We start from the raw sequence: 20,294 nt of genomic DNA on the forward strand, positions 1-20,294 counted from the left end.
CTCTGACTTCCTGAGAAGCCTCTCTTCCTTTACTGACCTCCATGACGCTCTCCAACCCAGGGTGTGTCTCTTCTAAGCCTACACATGCTCCCGACGCAGTGTTCTGCACAGACAAGGCTTACACTGCCACCTACATTCTGCACCTTGAACAACTGTCTTCTGTAGAACATTCCTACCAGCACCTCCTAGTCAAATACTCCCAAGCCAGCTCATCCTGCCACCCCCATCAAAGCTGCTCTACCTCTGGGGGCCTGCTTCCTGTCAACTCACCAAGCAGGGAAACCTGAGAGAGATCTTAAACTCTTCTTTTATTACTACCTACATTCAGTGGCTCTCCATGTTATATAAATTCCACCTTTTATATACTTCTCATACATATTGTTTTCCTTTCTATTTCAGTATCACTTCAGTGTAGGCCTTAAGAACTTCTCTTAAACTGTCACAACAGCCTCGCAGCTAGTCTCCTCCAGTACATCAGCCACATGACCACCAAATGCTTTCTCCTCAGTCTGGATCCCATCAGGTTACTTATTCCCGTTTAAAATCCTTCAATAGCATGCCGCTGCCTATAAAGAAATCCAAAACATTCAGCATGCCAGAAAAGACTGTCCGCAGTCTGGCCTCTGCTAACCTCTTAAGCTTCATCTGTGCTCCTTCCTCTTGTTTTCTATCCATCAACTCTGTTCTCTCGCTTGCTTATCTTGCGAATGCTTCTTTCCCTTGCTTATTCATCAAACCTAACAAACACCTGCTCACCCTGACACCACTCAACACGAGCATTATTTCCTCACTGCACCCTCTCAGACACACGTTCCTCCCGTTCTGCTCTTACACACATCTCTGGAATGTTATTTATTCTATCAGTATTTTACTATTATTCTTTCTCTCCTATTGGGCTGTGAGTTCCCCAAAGGGAGGAATTTTGTCTTTTTGTTGTTGTTGTTGTTGAGCTGTGTATCACTAGCTCCTAATACACTGCCTAGCACATATCAGCATTTAAAAACATTCACCAGTGCTAGCCCAGTACTAGCCAATGAGCCTATGAGCCTAATTTTAGGCAAATTTCCCAAGAAGAAATAAACAGGACTGGTTAAATAATCTCATCTATAAAAATTACAGTAAGTAGGCATAGTTAATCAATACAAATAAATATTTTTAGATTATAAACTTTAGAGGACCAGGTGGTCTCATAAGAATGAAAAATTTAAATATGATCACAGACTCAAAGCTTACATTAGAACAGTAATCATTCACATATAATTCCTAAAAATATCAGAATCACTACACAGCCATATTTTCTATAACTAATCATAGAGAGTTCAGAGCTCAGAACAGCTGAATCACTGCCTCATTTTCATTACGTTAAAAAAAAAATTAAAGGGACGCCTGGGTGGCTCAGTTGGTTAGGCGGCTGCCTTCGGCTCGGGTCATGATCCCAGCGTCCTGGGATCGAGTCCCACATCGGGCTCCTTGCTGGGCAGGGAACCTGCTTCTCCCTCTGCCTCTGCCTGCCTCTCTGTCTGCCTGTGCTCGCTCGCTCTCTCTCCCTCTGTCCCTGACAAATAAATTAAAAAAAAAAAAAAATTAAAAGCAGGGGCGCCTGGGTGGCTCAGTCGGTTGAGCTTCCAACTCTTGATTTCGGCTCAGGTCATGATCTCAGGGTTATGAGATCCAGCCCTAATACAGGCTCCACACTCAGCAGGGAGTCTGCTTCCCCTCTCCCCCTCCCTTGGCCCCCTCAGCCCATGCACATGTGCTCTCTCTCAAATGAATAAATCTTTTAAAAAATAAAAATAATTAAAAAATGAAAAGCAACATTTGTTTGTTGGTTTGAACACAAGGGGTTCAAAACTGAATTTTCCCTGTGTCCACTGCCAAAAATGTTAGTACTTCCAACCCAGGTCCTTCGTATTTGTGTTTCCTTTCTTTTCCACACCAACTATTGCAGTCTCACTCTCAACCTCTATCATACGGCCTCATCTTTACGAAAGCCCTCCCTAAAAGTGCTATCTACAGCATTAACAAAAAAAGAAGTCTCCAGATCATATCCATCCAGAATGATTTCCCTGAAAACGGAGATGAGAAGGCAAGGGAAAAAAGTCTTTTGATACCAGATATTGTAATTTAAACACCCAGCATTTCTGGCATTACACTAATGCCATACAATTTTGTTGGTTCCAACTACTAGTCCTTATTAGTTTAATAATAGTTGATATTAGCTTTCCTACATTTCTTGGTAACACAACTTGCAGAAAATTAACCACGTGTTTAACACTGAACACAAATAATGAATTTAGCAATTCTATACATGATACTTTAATATTTTAACCGTTGGAAGAAGTCACTGGAAAACGTAATAATATGATCATCATTATTTAGGAAGCCAGGGATTACTATTAATCTAAAAAGATTAAAATATTGTAGTACCCAAATTGGTGAACAAACCAGTAATACGCTTATTAAAACAGATGTATTATTATAAAATATCACTAACCGTCCCCAGCAGGAAGTCCTCGCTCCTTTTTTTCATCACATTTGTTGCATTCACTGAAGTAAAGCAGCAGGAACATATCCAAGAGTACCCAAATCAAGGAGGTGGCTAGGACCACCTTGCAATACGCAAATTTTCTCATGGCACTTAAGTCAAATGCAAAATTTTAAAATATATATATATATAAATATACAAAGGTCATGAAAATTATTCCAATCCAGTTTCATCAGAAATCACCTTTATAACCTATAGAGACAAAAAGAAAAAAAGATTAACTTAAAAATAACTATAATGAACTATAAGACTAACTAACATGTATATGAAATTTTAGTATTCAGAATAAGTTTAAAAATCAGACTTAAAAAAATACTTATAAAATACAGAAAAATTAGTAGTATCAAGAACATACTAATAACTCCTACAAATAAACACTGACTCATCACTAGACATTCAGAAACACTGAGGGAAAGTGTAATGGAGAAGAAAAGAGGATCATATGATCTGAGACCTAGTCCTGGCTCTGATAGTAATCAGTAATACAGATATCCCTGATCTTTAGTTTCTATTCCCCTACCCCTACCCCACAACCTGTGAAAATAACATGAGAAAATGACTGGAGAAACTGTCGCCAAATTGGAAAGTCATTTGGGATAGTGTGACTAGTAACATTTCTGCTACATGAGGAGGTCATCTCGGGGAGCTCTGGAGGAGACTGAGGGACCTCAGAGAGGCCAGGAGTCACTGTGATGAACAGCAGACACAGAAGCTCAAAGGCCTATCTCACTGCTGAGCAGGAAGGAGACAAGTCAAGTGCATTCAGATGAAGGAGATGGAGGAAACCCACACTTTGCACATATGCCTCACAGTGAACGCCAAATGAGCAGATGTTTTCAAGGACTGGGCTGATGGGCAACATAGCGGCTTCTCAAAGGGCACCTTAATGTTCCATGGTGGGCAGCAGAGGTATTTACCTGAACAATTCAGACCAGGCCAGAGAGTTTATCTATGAAAAACATATAATAGTTCTTGCCTACTTCACGAGATTGCTAGACAGCAACCTGAAAAGCACCCCCCAAAAATCCTAAGGGATACTTAAAAAGTATTATCTGTGCTCTTTTCTCTCTGGGACTTGTGCTCTCTTGCCTATATTCCTTCCTTCATCAAACCAACATTTCCTGACTGCACAGTGAACAAGGGATGCATGTTACTGTCACATTCTTACTTCAAAATCATACCTACTCAATATTTGATATCGAGTCATGTGCAGTGAGCAACTACTGAAGACTACAGTAACCATGATGAGGGGAGAACCAAAAACACTGTAGTGCACAGCCTCATTAAACAACAGTTCTCTCCAGAAGAGCTAGATGGATATAAATTTATCTTCTGTGCTATTTTACACGAAAGGCCAGCTCTTTTGGTCACTGGCAAAGTGAACAATGGTACTGATGATACAGTATATGAAAATCAAAAGTAACTTCATGTTCTCGAAAATCTGATTTTTTTTTAATGCTTACAGCCCAGATTACTTCAATGCAAATCTCTATTATTTTGCATCCATTCCTATTTAATTTTTCCAACGCAGTACAGTTCGATTCAAAGAGTACCCTTAGCTCCTAGGATCACTAACTCTGCAGCATATGACCCAACAGAGGTAGGAGAGATGGGACATTTCAATAGACCTATTCACTTAATTTGTAGCTGGAACTTCTGCCAGAAAACCTAAAAAGACTTAAAAACATGATAATCATTCTCTAACATAGTAAGGAGAGGCTAAATTAGTTTATTTACTAGTTATATATTTTGTTTACTCTATTTCTCAATCAGAACCAGAATCAAACATATTCATGCACTTATTAATTTGTTCAATGCACACAAACTCAGTAAAAACACGGACTGTGTCAAATGCATGGAATACAAAAATGAACAGAATGCACACCCCTTGCCCTTATGAAATTTAGAGCTGGCTCCAGGAAAGCAGGGATTAGGCAAACAGCCACACATACATAAAATTTCACTGGTGATCATTGTTTTGAAGGGAGGTACACAGCAATATAAACATCTGTATTACAAAGATTGGACTTTGTCAGGAAGGCTTCCCTGAGGAAGACAGGATTTGAGGGGAAAATAAGCATTGGGGGCAGTGAGTAGCAAAGGCTCTGTAGCAGGAAGGAGCCCAGCACTGAAAGGTCAGGGGATCAAAGACAAAAGAAGAGGAAAACTGCGATGTGAGATAAAACTGGAGCTGGGTAGAGTGGCCAGACTCAAGAGGTACTCAGGGACAAACTCAACGGGATTTAAGGACAAATTAGATGGGGCAAAAGAGGAGGAAATCCTGGCTTGTACCAATGGATGCAGAGTGGTGCCAGTCATAGAAATAGGAACCAAAGAACGAGGGCAGATCTTTGGAAGGGAGGAAGATGCAAGATGGGAAGAAACTTGTTTGACTTTGGACATGTTGAGTATCAGGTAACCCTGATAACTTTCAAGAAGAGATATTAACCGCAGCTAAGGATACGAAAGTTTGGGGCCCAAAGGAACAGTCTAAGGTAAAGGTATAAGGACAGAAGCCCTTGCTCCTATGCAACATCGCTGGGGCAGACAGACTTTAAAAAAATCAATATACAAAACAATTTTTTTGGAGTGTAATTTCCCTCCTAGCATGGGGCTGGACTTGGTGATATGCTTCTAGTCAACAGAATATGGTAGAAGTAATGGTGAGAGATTTCAAGCCTGGTCATAAAACACACATCCTCAGCTTTCTCTCAGCTCACACTCTAGGGAAAGCCAGCACAATGTCAGAAGGACACGTAAGTACTACTACTTAAGTACTACTACTACTAAGCAGCTCCTGCATTCCTGACCCAAGCAAATACAAGATAAAAAATGTCTATTGTCTGAAGCCATTACCTTTGGAGGTAATTCATCAATATAGGATTTCAACAACAAAAAAGGCCTAAAAAGAGAATTCTTTAATCTACAGTAAAGATATTTAATGACACGACTTGTCGACTTGCCTTGCACTTCTGTAACATGAAGTAACTTATGCAACCTTACTTTAATTTCACATCGTACTAGAGTCTAAGCAGTAAGTCAAGAAAAGGAATAAGGATGAGGGAGAGAAAAAGAGACAAAATTATCTGCAGATGACATGATTTCTATCAGAAACTTAAAAGATATCAATAGATAAATCATTACAGCTAATTCATGACCTCATCAACGTTGCTGAATACAAGGGGTGCCTGGGTGGCTCAGCTGGGTGGGCATCTGCCTTTGGCTCAGGTCATGATCTCAGGGTCCCGGGATCGGGCTCTCTGCTGAGTTGGGAGTCTGCTTCTCCCTCTCACATTCCCTCTGTGCTCTCTCTCAAATAAATAAATAAAATCTTAAAAAAAAAAAGGTTGCTAAATACAAGATGAACATATAACAATCATGTCCTGTATAGTAACAGTAACTACTTCAAATATATAAAAGAAAACAAATCATATTCAAAATAGCTATAAAAACCCTAAGATATTTGGGGATAAACTTGAACAAAATAGGGGCTCCTGGTGGCTCAGTCAGTTAAATGTCTGCCTTCAGCTTGGGTCATGATCCCAGAGTCCTGGGACAGAGGCCACAGAGGGCTCCCTGCTCAGCGGGGAGCCTGCTTCTCCTTCTCCCTCTCTCAAATAAATAAATCTCAAAACAAAACAAAAAAAACCACACACCCCCCCCAAAAAACAAAACCTTTAACAAAATACGTGCAAGACACAGAAAAAGTTGTAGAGCTTTACTGAGGGGTTTAAGAGAACTTATAAGGGGTATAAGAGAACTAATGGCTAGTTATACTATGTTCAGGAGAAAAAAAAGTAATAGCCTCTTTCCAAAATTATTCCATAAATTTAATACAATTCTAATCAAAACAGGAACGAAGCTTTTTGGGACTGGATTTATAACAAAGCCGAAGAATCTAAAACCATGTGGTTCTCTAAAACAAACCCATACATGTACAGAAAACTGGTACTACTACAGATGAGAGTAGAAAACTGATAGAGGGACAAATGGCTTTCCATATGATACGAAATAAATTTAGATCCTACCTTATACCAGTAACAAAGATAATAACGAGGCCAAAGTTGTCAAAACAAAGTCACAGGTATTCTGGCCTTTTACTCACTGGCTGAGGTAAGTATGGCTCTAGTGCTTTAGCTTTTAATTTTATAGTTTCCACTTCCAGTGAAGTGTTTAAGGCCAACATTTCTCCCACTGTCTTTGAGTTGTCAAGTGATTACTTACTAAAATTTGGCAATGAGAAGACTCATTCACCAGCCAAAAACATGAACCAATTTTTAGGTATCAGCATACTCTCATTCTGACTATTTAACAAAAAATTAGTTAAGAACTAGTCTAAAAATTCTATACAAACTAATGTTCACATGCCATATAAATTTAGATATTCTCTTTCTCTAATTGTTTCCCAGGTGTTACTCCAAGTTTAGAGGTTGGGGAAACATGTTTATCATTTGAGGTACTCGTGGTATAGACTCCTATAAAATTTACCAGTATCTTGAATGGAATGTCAATTTCCAAGGTGATAAACTTAACGTCTATCAATACCTTTAAAAATTAATATTTTTCCTAATTATAAAGTAATACATGCTCAATTATAAAGTAATACATGCTCAATGCAAAGGATTTGGCAAACAAAAAAGTAAAAGAAAAGATAGAAAACCCCCTGTAAACACTCATCCCAATTGAACACTACCAGCAATTGGTTAAGTGTCCTCCCAGTCTTTGGAATACAGGAGATATGTCTTAAAGCAACTTTGTAATGTCTAGTTTGACTCAAACATTTAATGTCTTAAATGTCCTTATCAGGGAGAAAAGAAAGGAATGGCTGTGACTTTAAAGGGGTAGCAAAAGAGATATTTGTGGTGATACTGTATTTTGATTTTTTTTTAAGATTTTATTTATTTATTTGACAGAGATCATAAACGGGCAGAAATGCAGACAGAGAGAGGCAGGAGGAAGCCAGCTCCCCGCTGACCAGAGAGCCCGAAGCGGGGCTTGATCCCAGGATCCCGGGACCACGACCCAAGCCGAAAGCAGAGCTTTAACCCACTGAGCCACCCAGGTGCCCCTTGATTTTTCTTTTAAGTTATAGGTTCAACAGACATTTCTAACCCCTATTCCACCTCAACTACTGGATATCACTTTATAGGCAACATCGGATGTCTTAAGGGTCATTTCAAACTAGCCTTGGTATTTACAAAGCTATGTCAAGGGGCACCTGGGTGTCTCAGTGGGTTAAAACCTCTGCCTTCAGCTCGGGCCATGATCTCAGGGTCCTGGGATCAAGCCCCACGTTGGGCTCTCTGCTCAGTGGGGAGCCTGCTTCCCTCTCTCTCTCTCTGCCTACCTCTCTGCCTACTGTGATCTCTGTCAAATAAATAAAATCTTAAAAAAAAAAAAAAAAGCTATGTCAAATGCCATATATTAATGTACCCGTAAAAAATAGACATAAAATAGATATAAACCAAGGGAGCTTTCTGGTTCATGATGCTGACTCTTGCTCTCACCCTCCCCCAAAGGTTTCTTCTGGTAACAGACCCAGCTCCCTGGTCAGAAGATAGTCAAGTGACATGGCCAGGCCAACCACAGGACCTCACCCCTTGGCTTTTCAAGTCACAGAGCTGGAGGCTATGCAAGCAGCTCTGCAGTCAACCACACTGCCCAACACCAGGAGAAAGGCCACCTTCAAGTCCAAGAGAATGAGCCCAAGGAGAGGCATACAGAACAAGAGGCAGAGTCCGGATGGCGACCAAGTCCCTGACGCTTCCTTTGCTTATTGGTGGAGCATAAGAAATAACACAGAGGACATAGGGAGATGGAGAGGAGAAGGGAGTTGGGGAAAATTGGAGGGAGAGGTGAACCATGAGAGACTGTGGACTCTGAAAAACAATCTGAAGGTTTTGGAGGGGCAGGGGGTGGGAGGTTGGGTAAGCCTGGTGGTGGGTATTATGGAGGGCACATATTGCATGGAGCACTGGTTGTGGTGCATAAACAATGAATTCTGGAACACTGAAAAGAAATTTAAAAAGAAAAGAAATCGGTTCCTAACACAACCAGAACACCTGGGATGTGGAGAGGTGGGGAGGAAAGAGGAGGAGACCAACAGGTGAAACCAAGCAGGTTCTAGTCAACTGATGAGGTTCCCTTTTACTAATTATAAACAACTATACATCATAAGGCAAACTATACTATTTGAATAGATAATTTTTAATACTCCAAATCACAGAAATACATCAAATATCAAAAGTATGTAGGAGGAACATCACTGAAATAAAGGATCGTAACACATGTATCATGTATCCACCACCCAGTTTAAGAATAAGAAAATAATCTTCAAAGTTCCCTCTCCAATACCATCCCTTTCCCAGCTCCTCAAAGGCAACTTCTATTCCAAACTTACCATTCTTTCTTTTCCTGACAGTTTTACCTCACTGGTAGCCTTAGCAATGCCTTCTTTACATGTGTCTGTTCCTGAATTGCTCATAAATGGAAAAATCTGTCTTCCTTTTTTCTTTTTTTTTTTAATACCAAGTTCCCGAGAGCCATTGTATGTTGCTTGCAGTTACAATCAATTTGTGTTTACTACTCAGTAGTATTCCACTGGCTTAGCATACCACAGTTTATCCACTTTATGCTTAATGGACATGTGGTTCTTTCTAGGTTTCTATAGTTACAAACAGTACTGTTAGGAACATTCCTAAACATGTTTCCTGGCACACATGTGCAGGAGTAAGGGGTGCAGGGCAAGGGTGGTAAACTTCTGCAAAGGACAAGATGGTAAATATTTTAGGCTTTGCAAGACAGATCTACAGTGTAAGCATTCAACTCTGGTACTACACCACAAAAGCAGACATAAACGACATAAACATGTAAGTGTGACAGTATTCCAACTGAACTTTATTTATGGACAGTGAAATCTGAATTTCATGTAATTTCCACATTATAAATTACATAATTTTGTTTCACTTCATAATTTTAAAATGTAAAAATCTTTTTTAACACATGAATTGTCACACCAACCCTTGACCTAGAGAACACACATAAAGGTATTAGGTCATAGGGAATGCAGATTTTCAGTTAAGACTAAACATGACCAATTTGTTTTCCCAGGTAGTTGATGCAAAACAGTAAGCAAAACAAGAGCTCTGGGTGTGCTCCCTGGCAACACTTACTGATGTCAGACTTTCTTATTTTCTGACAATCTGTGGAGTATGTAGTTGGTATCTTAAAGTAGTTTTAATTTGCACTTCCCCACTGTCTCTGACATTACTGGTCATTCCATTTCTGCTTCTCTAATATGCCTATGAAGTCTAGGCCACTATTCTATTCAGTGGGTTGTTCTGTCTTTTTCCTATTAGTTTCTAAAGACCTTTGTGCAGTCTGGATTCTAATCTTACTTTGGCTACATGCACTGCAAGAATCTTTTCCCAGCTTATAGCTTGCATTCTTAATAAGAGGTGGCTTTTGCGGTTTACATTTTCTATGTCTTAAGAAATTCTTTTCTATTTAGATACCATTAAAAATAAAGTCCTAATGTCAACAAATTTTTAAGTTTTACCTTTCAGGTTTAAGTAGAGATTCAACATCGCTTTCTTCCATGTGGCTAACGAAATGTCCTGCCACACTGTGTGGAAAGTTCATCCTCTTACTAAAGGTGTACATGCAATGCAAACTTTGTCATAAACCAGATTTCCAGGGTTCTAAGTTCTGTTCCACCGAACCATCTACCTTATACCACATTGCTGTCTTACTTACAGCTTTATAGCAATTCTTGATATACACTAAAGAAGTCTTCGCACCTTGCACTACTTCTTGAGGAGGGTCTTGGCTACTTTTGACCAACTGGCCTTCCTTAGCTATAACAACCATAATTCCTAAAAACGATATTCCACCTACTGAACAAAGAAAATCTAGTAGTTAAAAGTTTACATGTCTATGATAGAATAATCCTACTGTTAGGATTAAATTTTAAAAATGATACAAGTCATAGAGAAGAAGTTGGTAATGAGGAGTTCAACTCAAGAGCCATTCAAAAGAAGAATTCCAGGGGCAGCTGGGTGGCGCAGTCAGTTCAGCATCCACCTCTTGGTTTCAGCTCACATCATTACCTCAGGGTCCTGAGACTGAGCCCCAAGTGAAGCTCTGCTCACCAGGGAGTCTGCTTGTCCTTTACCCTCAACCCAACTTGTGCTCGGGCTCTCTCTCTCCCTCCCTCTCTAAAATATATTTTTTAAATGCTTAAAAAGATAAAAGAAAAATTCTGAAAATGTCTTACAAAATGATGTCATTATAAAACGTACAGCACCTAACTTTTATGTCTACTATACTGTTGTTCCTTTTAAAAAAGAAAGGGGGGGGTTAGTATTTTAGAGTCACAGTTCATCCCATGCTCTCAGGGTATTTACTGAGTCTTCGCCAATTACATTCTTGATACCAGGTCAGGTACCTAGGTGGTACATGCCTGAAGGCAATGATCCACACCATGGAAGCCCTTATCACACAGTTAAACTCGAACCTAAGAGATGCACCATTCACATTACAAAAGAGAAACATCAACTCAGGAAGCCTGGCAGGAAAAAGACATACAGATAGGGAAGTTTCTAACTAGTTTTTATCAGAAGGCAGTAAGATATTAAACTTTTCTGCAACAAGGTTCATTCATTCTTTCTTTCTTTCTTTTTTAAGATTTTATTTATTTATTTTTTTTTGACTGAGAGAGCAAGCGGGGGGGGGGGGGGGGGGGGGGGGGGGAGGGGGGAGCAGCAGGTGAGGGAGAGAGAGAAGCAGGCTCCTAACTGAGGAGGCAGCCCAGTGCAGGGCTTCATCCAGGACCCAGGGAAGGCAGCCGCTTAACCAACTGAGCCACCCAGGTGCCCCATCCTATTTTGCTCTAAAGAACACTGCACTGCAGGATCCACACCTGTGGGATCTTACTAAAGAAACTCCATGGTCAAGTAAGTTAGAGAAATGTTACAGTCTCTCTATGCCCTGGGAGATCCACACTGCACGTTATTGCCCTAAAGGTTCTGTGAAGTTTGGCAATAAAGAAACATATCTAACTCTGTTAACTCAGAGAACTTATCATTTTCAAGGACAGAGCTTTCTCCATCTACTTTGTCTTTTTCACACAATACAGATTTCAAATAGCAATAGATAAAGTAATAAAGACTGGTTTCAAATCCTGGAATCAGCCAATTTTTAAACTATGAGTTATTCTTTTTCTGAAAAACTGGTATTTCTGTGCATCTGCAAATTCCATAAAAAAGAAATCCTATTGTGTTCACGGGAAGATCTTCATAAAGTGAAGGTTAATTTTGTAATATTTTAACTGTTTACACTTCACATTTCTGCACTATTCTTTAACATAACATATACAACCCACATAGTTGTGGACAAAAATGGTAAATCCAGAAGTCACCATTATATAAATTCCCAAAAGAAAAGAATCTAAAAGAAGTGAAAAGAATTCTAAGAGAAGTGAAATTTAGCAACTATATTTACTATTTTTTTTTCTAAGTTTAGAATATCAGATTCAGAAAAAATGTATCAGCATTAAATGTTACATTTAACAATACAATAGGACGCTGCAGGGAGAGAGTTAACACTGCAGGTCTGTTTTACTCAGGCTTTCCTAATCTCTGGGGGATGCCTGGAGCCATGGTAATGACCCCTGGCCAAACTCTGAGAACTAAACTCCTGGAATGTTCACAGTCACTGGCTAAGGATGTCAGAGGCAGCAGGTCAGGATATATCAGACTGTCAGCATTGTTTAAAGTAGGCATCAAGATTTATGATGTGCACCTGGTGTCTGGTCAGGGTCCTAAGTTTTAGCCACTAGGGCTGGCCACAGAAAAACATGTCCATGTGAGCCTCACAGAGGAAAGACATCAACATTTGTGTCTTATCTTCCTAGCATTCACCTGCATGTAGCTTCTTCCTGCTGTTCCTGTACTGCATCTTTTGCTGTAATAAACCTTAGCCAGGAGTACAACATTATGTTAAGTTGGGGGAGTCCAGAAGATCAAAACTAATAGGCAGTTATGGTACTGCCATAAAAATAAACACCATTAAAGCATTTGGTTTGCCGGAACACCTACTTCTAAATGCTACATGATCATAATCACAATCTGCTTAAATGAATAAACCAATGTACAGGGTAAAAGTGAACACAGCAGTCACAAGATTACTATCCCCAGAAAGGGCTTGGTTGCAAGGTGGGCCCTTGACTGGCATCTGGTAACTTAAATGATACACAATTCCCTACAGTGATATAAAACTCACCTCAAATGGTAAGTGTAACTAACTGTGCCTAACCCATTTGTCAAACAATATAGTTTGTGTAAAACACATGACTGCCTTCTGGGAGACTAAAATTTTGGTACATGCTAGGCCACAATGACCAGCCCCAATGAAAACACTGGCACTGAGTTTAGTGAGTTTCCCCAGCTTGTAACACTTCACATGTATTGTCACAATTCATTGCTAGAGCACATCGTGTTTGACTCCCCTGGGAGAGGTTCTCGGAAGCTTGTGCCTATTGTCCTCCAGACTTCACCCTATGCACTTTTCCCTTTGTCAATACTACTTTGTATCCTTTCACTCTAAGAAGTCTTAGTTGTTCTTATGACTACATGCTGAATCCTGTGAGTCCTCCTAGCCAATCACTAAACCTGGGGTAGCTGTGGGAACCCCAAACACAATCAGCATATTAAAAGAGAAGTGAGTATCTATTAGTCCAAATGCTGATATTCAAATCTGGGTTCAAGTTTCAATTCCAACACTTACTAGCTAAGCAATCCTAGAAATGTTACTCTTTATTTGCATATATCCAGGGCTCTTCATTACTTTGAGAAAAACATGCCCACCTTATAGTCCCATTTCATTAAATTAAATGAGGTAATGTACACCACTTAGATATCAGCACACACTCAGTAAATATTAAATAGTATTTCTAGAGGTACTTTCTTAGATGAAACCAAAAACCAGGAACTTTTATACTTGTACTGATGCAATGATTATTCAAATGGTCATGCAGAGTACTACAAAAAGAAACTCAGAGGTAAACTTTAACTGAATCTTTAACACTGATTCTATGAGTGTGATTCCCAGTCCACATGACAGGATTCTTGGGTGAGCTCAGTTAAGCCCCATATAAAAATTTTTTATTCCTAGACTGATATTCATCTAGTCTTCAAACTGACCTCCCTGAGGAAATATGAATGCACTAATTAATTAGTACTGGGACCATGCCTGATGGTTACATTTCTCAAATAATTGAATTTGCATTTTAATACAAGCCATTCACTTACGTATAGATGAGGCAAAAAGTCCCATCAACACAAGTATGAAACCTCCACAGCTGTAAGAGCAAGCCCCAAGGCAAAGAGAAGTGCAACCCTGAAGTCATTCACACCCAGCTATCAACTTACCCCAAAGTGGTTTTTCAAATGAATTCATATCCCAAATCCACATGTCCCACATTTCCTGTTGAAAAATAAATTTCCTAAAATCAGATTATTACAGAATAACTCTATCCTCCCCCCCTTATTACTTCAGCACCTATCCCACTGGACTTTAAGTCAGCCATACCTGAGGGCAAAACTCATGTCTTATTTAGCCAGATCTCTAATGCTGAACACGGGCACCTAACAGGTGTTTCCCCAAAGCTTGCACATAATAGGTGTTCAGTTAATGTCTAATACATGAATAAAATATTACTGAGATCCAACAGCAAGCTCAGTGGAAAAAAACTATCGTTCTTCCTCTTAGAAATCTATCAGGATATTCACTTTCCAGGTGGGAAGGCCAAAGACACAGAGATAGCACCTGCAGCAGGAACTATTTATTCCTTTGTTTTTGTTTTTTTTGTTTTGTTTTTTTTTTTTTTTTTAAGATTTTACCTACTTATTTGATAGAGAGAGCACAAGTGGGGAGAAGGAATGAGAAGCAGACTGCCTGCTAAGCAGGGAACCTGATGCAGGGCTCCATCCCAGGACCCTGGGATACTGACATGAGCCAAAGGCAGCCACGTAACGACTGAGCCCATGCAGGCGTCCCAGTACTGCTTATGCCTTACCCCCCTCCACATACACCATGCTTCACTCCATTAGATCGCCAACTGAATTCAACTGATCATTCCCTGCTAGTCTACCTTTTCTCTATTCATTCAAGCTAGCCATGGCTCTTCTATTCCTCTTCCTGGTGCAAATGACCAAATCTCAACGAACAAGACCCAAGGGGAAAACTGTTGGGCACATTTGGGAAAAGTTACGCTGTCTCAGAGGTGATGAAGGAGAAATTATACCTATAATAGGGGAGCTATTTATGGGTGGGGGTGGAAAGCACACGGGAAGTATCTACACCTTCCTCTCAGTTTTTTTTTTTAAAGATTATTTATTTATTTGACAGAGAGAGAGATCACAAGCAGACAGAGAGGCAGGCAGAGAGAGAGAGAGAGAGGGAAGCAGGCTCCCTGCTGAGCAGAGAGCCCGACGCGGGACTCGATCCCAGGACCCTGAGATCATGACCTGAGCCGAAGGCAGCGGCTTAACCCACTAAGCCAACCAGGCTCCCATACACCTTCCTCAGTTTTACTCTAAACATGTAACTGCTCTAAAAAAAGTCTTTAAAAATAAAACATGAAAGACTTACACAGAGAAAGGTGAAACCGCTCCTACTGGAGTAACCCTCCCACAAACAATAATTACAAACTCTGGCCCAAACATAAAAACCACTACTGAAAAGCACTGGATAGGTTACATAGGTGATGGGGATTGTGGAGGGCCCTTGTGATGAGCACCAGGGGTTGCACGGAAGTGTTGAATCACTATATTGGACGCCTGAAACTAATATTACACTGTATGTCAACGGGAATTCAAATAAAAACTTTAAAAAAAATTTTTTTTTTAATTAGAGAAGCACTAAACAGCAACCAAAACACAGAAAAGAAAAGGCAACCCTTGAAAGAGGGGAACTATACTAGGTGAGATTTGCCTTTTTATGGCTGTTTGCCTGAAGGCAGAGACCACCCTGCATCGTGTGCAGCAGGTGAAACTCAAGAAGGAGCTCTCACTCTCATTGGCTTGTGGCATCAAAGGATGAAGGCTGGGGCCAGTAGAACAACTGGAAAGTAAGGAAGAAAATCCTAGATATATTTATGTATTTAAACCTCACCACAATCCTTACCTAAGCCCTAAACACACAACACAGGAGACTCCAGAGGTCCCAAAGAAAAGAAATGCCTAAAATGGCTGAAAGAACTGAGCAAGAGATCAGGTTGTTGCCCAATGCAGGAGAAACAGAGTTTGGGATTTAAGTCCAGCCAGTGAACTGCCTGCTAGAACAACAAAGAATCAACACTCTTTCGGAGAAAACAGAATTATGGATCACAAAAGCATTTATAACATTCAGTATTCAATAAAAAATTACTAGACATGAAAATAAACAAGAAAATGTGACTATGTTTAAAAAAAAAAAAAAAGCAGTCAATATACTTTGGACACAAGATTACCCAGATGTTGGAATTAGCAGACAAGGGCTATAAAGCAGCTACTAACCATGTGTTCAAGAACTTAAGAAAAATAAAGGAAGAGAAGTAACTCATCAGGTAAATACAAAGCATAAAAAGGAACCATACAGGACCACGAAGAACACAAATATATGAAGTCTGAAATATAGAATTCACTTCACAGGTTCAACAGCACATGAGAGGCAAGAAATACAGGCATATCTTAAAGATACTGTGGGTTCAGTTCCAGACCACCATAATAAATAAAGTGAGTAATATTAATTTTTTGTTTCACAATACATATAGAAGTTTACATTTTAGTTTATTAAGATGTGATAGTATTGTGTCTAAAAAAACTAATGTACATACCTCAAAAAATACTTCATCGCTAAAAAAATGCTAACCATTATCTGAGCTTTCAGAGTCGTAATCATTTTGCTGATGAAGGGTCTTGCCTCTGCGTTGATGGCTACTGACTGATCAGGGCAGTGGATGCTGAAGGTTGGGCTGACTGTGGCAATTTCTTAAAATAAGACAACAATGAAATTTGCCATCAACTGACTCTTCCTTTCATGAATAACTTCTCTGTAGCATGCCAGGCTGTTTGACAGTATTTTACCGACAGCATAACTTCTTTCAAAATTAGAGTCAACTGGGGTACCTGGGTAACTCAGTTGCTTAGGGTCGTGATCTCAGGGTCAAGGGATGGAGCCCCGCGTCAGGCTCCCTGCTCAGCGGGGAGTCCACTTCTTCCTCTCCCTCTTCCCCTCTACCCTCCACTTTGTGCTCTCTGCTCTCTCTCAAATAAATAAAATCTTGAAAAAAAAATTAGAGTCAATTTTCTCAAACTCTACTGCTGCTTGATCAACTAAATTTATATGATATTGTAAATCCTCTGCTGTCATTTCAACAATCTTCACAGCATTTTCACCAGGAGTAGATGCTATCTCAAGAAGCCACTTTCTTTGCTCATCACAAGAAACAACTCCTCATCTGTGCAAATTTTATCAAAAAGTGCAATTCAGTCACATCTTCAGACTCTACTAATTCTAGTTCTTTTGCTATTTCTACCACATCTGCAGTGACTTCCTCCACTGATGTCTTGAACTCCTCAAATTCGTCCATGAGGACTGGAATAACTTCTTCCAGAGTCCTGTTAATGTTGATATTTCAGCCTCTTCCCATGAATCACATTATGTTCTTCATAGCGTCTAGAGTTTCCAGAAGGTATTTAACTGACTTTGCCCAGATCCATCAGAGGAATCATTATCTATAGCAGCTATAGCCTTACAAAATGTATTTCTTAAATAATAAGACTTAAAAGTTAAAAATACTCCTTGATCCCGGAGCTAAAGAATGGATACTGTGTTAGCAGACATGGAAACAACGTCAATCTCATCGTGTATTTCCATCAGAGCTCTGGGGTGACCAGGTCTATTGTCAATTAGCAATAAAATATTCAAAGGAATTTTTATTTTTTCCTGAGCTGTAGGTCTCCACGATGGGCTTAAAACCATGGTGTAAACAGTAAACCATGTTATAAACAGATGTGCTATCATTCAAGCTTTGCTGGTCCATTTCTAGAGAAAAGGCCAGGATTTAGCATAACTCTTAAGACCTGGGATTTTCAGAATGATCAATGAGCACTGGTTTCAACCTAAAGTCACCAGTTGCATTAGCTCCTAATAAGAGAGTTAACCTGACCTCTGAAGCTTTGGAATCAGGCAATGACTTCTCCTGTCTAGCTATGAAAGTCCTAGATGGCATTTTCATCCAATAAGAAGGCTATTCTGTCTATACTGAAAATCTGTTATTTAGTGAAGATACCTTCATTAATCACCCTGGCTGGATCTTCTGGGTAAGCTGCTGCCACTTCTTCAGCACTTGCTGCTTCACCTTGCACTTTTACATTACAGAGATGCCTTCCTCCCTCAAACCTCACGAACCACCCGGTCTGCAACTTCAGACTTTTCTTTGCAGCTTCCTCACCTCTCTCAACCTTCATGGAACTGAAGAGAATTAGGGGCTTTTGCTGGATTAGGCTCTGACTTAAGAGAACGTTGTGGCTGGTTTGATCTTCTATTCATACCACTAAAACTTCCTGCATATCAGTAATATCACTGTTTGGCTTTCTTATCACTCTTCACTGGAGTAGCACTTTTACTTTCCTTCAAGCACTTTTCTTTTGCATTCCCGGCTTGGTTGGCAGATTATCCGGAGCTTTCGCCCTATCTCAGTTTCAACATGCCTTCCTCACTCAGCTTAATCATTTCTAGCTTTTGATTTAAAGTAGAGGCATGTAATGCCTCCTTTTACTTGAACACCGAGAGGCCACTGTAGGGTTAGAATTGGCCCAATTTCCATATTCTTGTGTCCTGGTGAACAGGGAAGCCCGAGGAGAAGGGGAGAGAACGTGAGAGGGGGTAGACGACAGTCGGCAGGTGAAGCAGTCAGAATACACATAACATTTACCAATTAAGTTCACCAGATCTTATATAAGTACAGTTTGTGGCAGCCCAAAACAAGTGTAATAGTGACATCAAAGCTCACTGATCAAAGGTCACCATGACAAACATAATAATAATAAAAAGTCTGAAATATTACAAGAATTTGACATAAAAAATTAGACATAGAGACTCAAAGTGAGTAAACACCACTGGAAAATAATGTCAACAGACTTGCTCAACTTAGGGTTGCCACAAACCTTCAATTTGTAAAAAACACAGTATCTGCAAAGTACAATAAAATGAAGTATGCCTGTAAAGGGTCAGTCAATTTAAAGATACATCAAAAGCAAGTATCCAATCTGAAGATCTGAAAGAAAAATTTTTTAATGAACAGAGAGCCTCAGTGAATTATGGTATAATATCGTAAAGTTTAACATATGTGAAATCAAAGTGCCAAAAGGAGAAAATTATATAAAAATTATATATGCAGAAAAGTATATGCAAAAATAACAGCTAAAAATGTCCACAACTTGGAGAAATCACAAATCTAAGTCCAGTGAACCCTAAGCATGATAAATACAAAGAAAATCCCAACTAGAGCTCATCAGATACAAAAGCTAAACACTAAAGATACAGAGAATAACCTGAAAGTAGCCAGAGGGAAAAAAGATATACTATATACAGAGGTAAAAAATGGCTGACTTCTCATTATATGAAACAATTTTCAGGTAAAGAGAAGCTAAAACAACTCATCTCTTTGCAGACCTGCACTACAAGCAAGGCTAAAGGAAATTCTTCAGGCAGAGGGAAAGGACACCAGATCTGTAAGGAGAAAGTAAGAACAGAAGAAATGGTAAATGTAGGAGCAAACGTAAAAGCCTGATTCCTCCCTCTTGTTTTTTTTTTTTTTCCCCTTTAATTTTTATTTAGGGATACCTGGGCTCAGTCAGTTAAGTATCTGCCTTCAGCTCAGGTCATGATCTTGGGATCCTAGGATTAAGTCCCATATCAGGCTCCTTGCTTAGCATGGAGCCTGCTTCTCCCTCTGTCTGCTGGTCTTCCTGTTTGTGTGCTCACTCTCTCTCTCTCTCTGACAAAATCTTTTTAAAAAAATTTTTATTTCTTTGAGAAAGAGAGAGTACACAAGATAGAGAGTACAAGCAGGGGAAGGAGCAGAGTGGGAGAAGCAGGCTCTCCATTGAGCAGGGATCCCAATGTGGGGCTTGATTCCAGGACCCTGAGATCATGACCTGAGCCAAAGGCAGATGCCTAAACACTTAACAAACAGAACCACACAGGTGCTCCTCCTTCTTGCTTTTTTAAAAAGACATACGGCTGGGGCACCTGGGTGGCTCAGTGGGTTAAGCCACTGCCTTCGGCTCAGGTCATGATCTCAGGGTCCTGGGATCGAGTCCCACATCGGGCTCTCTGCTCAGCAGGGAGCCTGCTTCCCCCCCTCTCTCTCTGCCTGCCTCTGTCTACTGTGATCTGTCAAATAAATAAATAAAATCTAAAAAAAAAAAAAAGACATACGGCTGACTAAATTAAAACTCTTAACTTTGTAGTGCATTAATTTCTTAATATGAAGATGTAATATGTGAAAAAATTAGAGCAAACAACAAAGGTGGGAGTTAGGTGGAACTACATAGTTGCCAGGGACTTGTTTTACGTGAAATACTATAACCTAGCACCCACTCATGATATTTACAAAGAAATCCCAGGAGATTGAAATTAAGAATAAACTCTGTTAGCCTGATAAAGGATATCTGCCCCAAATCTATAGTAAACAAAACAG

The 20,294-nt window shown here is 39.7% G+C and overlaps 1 protein-coding gene across 2 annotated transcripts in view; it reads right to left on the reverse strand.

Annotated features, from left to right (window-relative positions):
* Positions 1-20,294, reverse strand: part of GALNT1 (polypeptide N-acetylgalactosaminyltransferase 1) — a 122,729-nt gene that overhangs the window by 62,094 nt on the left and 40,341 nt on the right. For both annotated transcript variants that reach the window (XM_047697122.1, XM_047697123.1), the window contains exons 2-3: positions 13,975-14,029; positions 2,495-2,737 (exon numbers count right to left, since the gene is read on the reverse strand). In XM_047697122.1, the coding sequence (XP_047553078.1) occupies positions 2,495-2,633 (139 nt within the window). In that variant the 5' untranslated portion in view covers positions 2,634-2,737; positions 13,975-14,029. The remainder of the gene's footprint in view (positions 1-2,494; positions 2,738-13,974; positions 14,030-20,294) is intronic.

The sequence above is a fragment of the Lutra lutra genome, chromosome 12, assembly GCF_902655055.1.
Source record: "Lutra lutra chromosome 12, mLutLut1.2, whole genome shotgun sequence".
NCBI classification, from domain to species: Eukaryota; Metazoa; Chordata; class Mammalia; order Carnivora; family Mustelidae; genus Lutra; species Lutra lutra.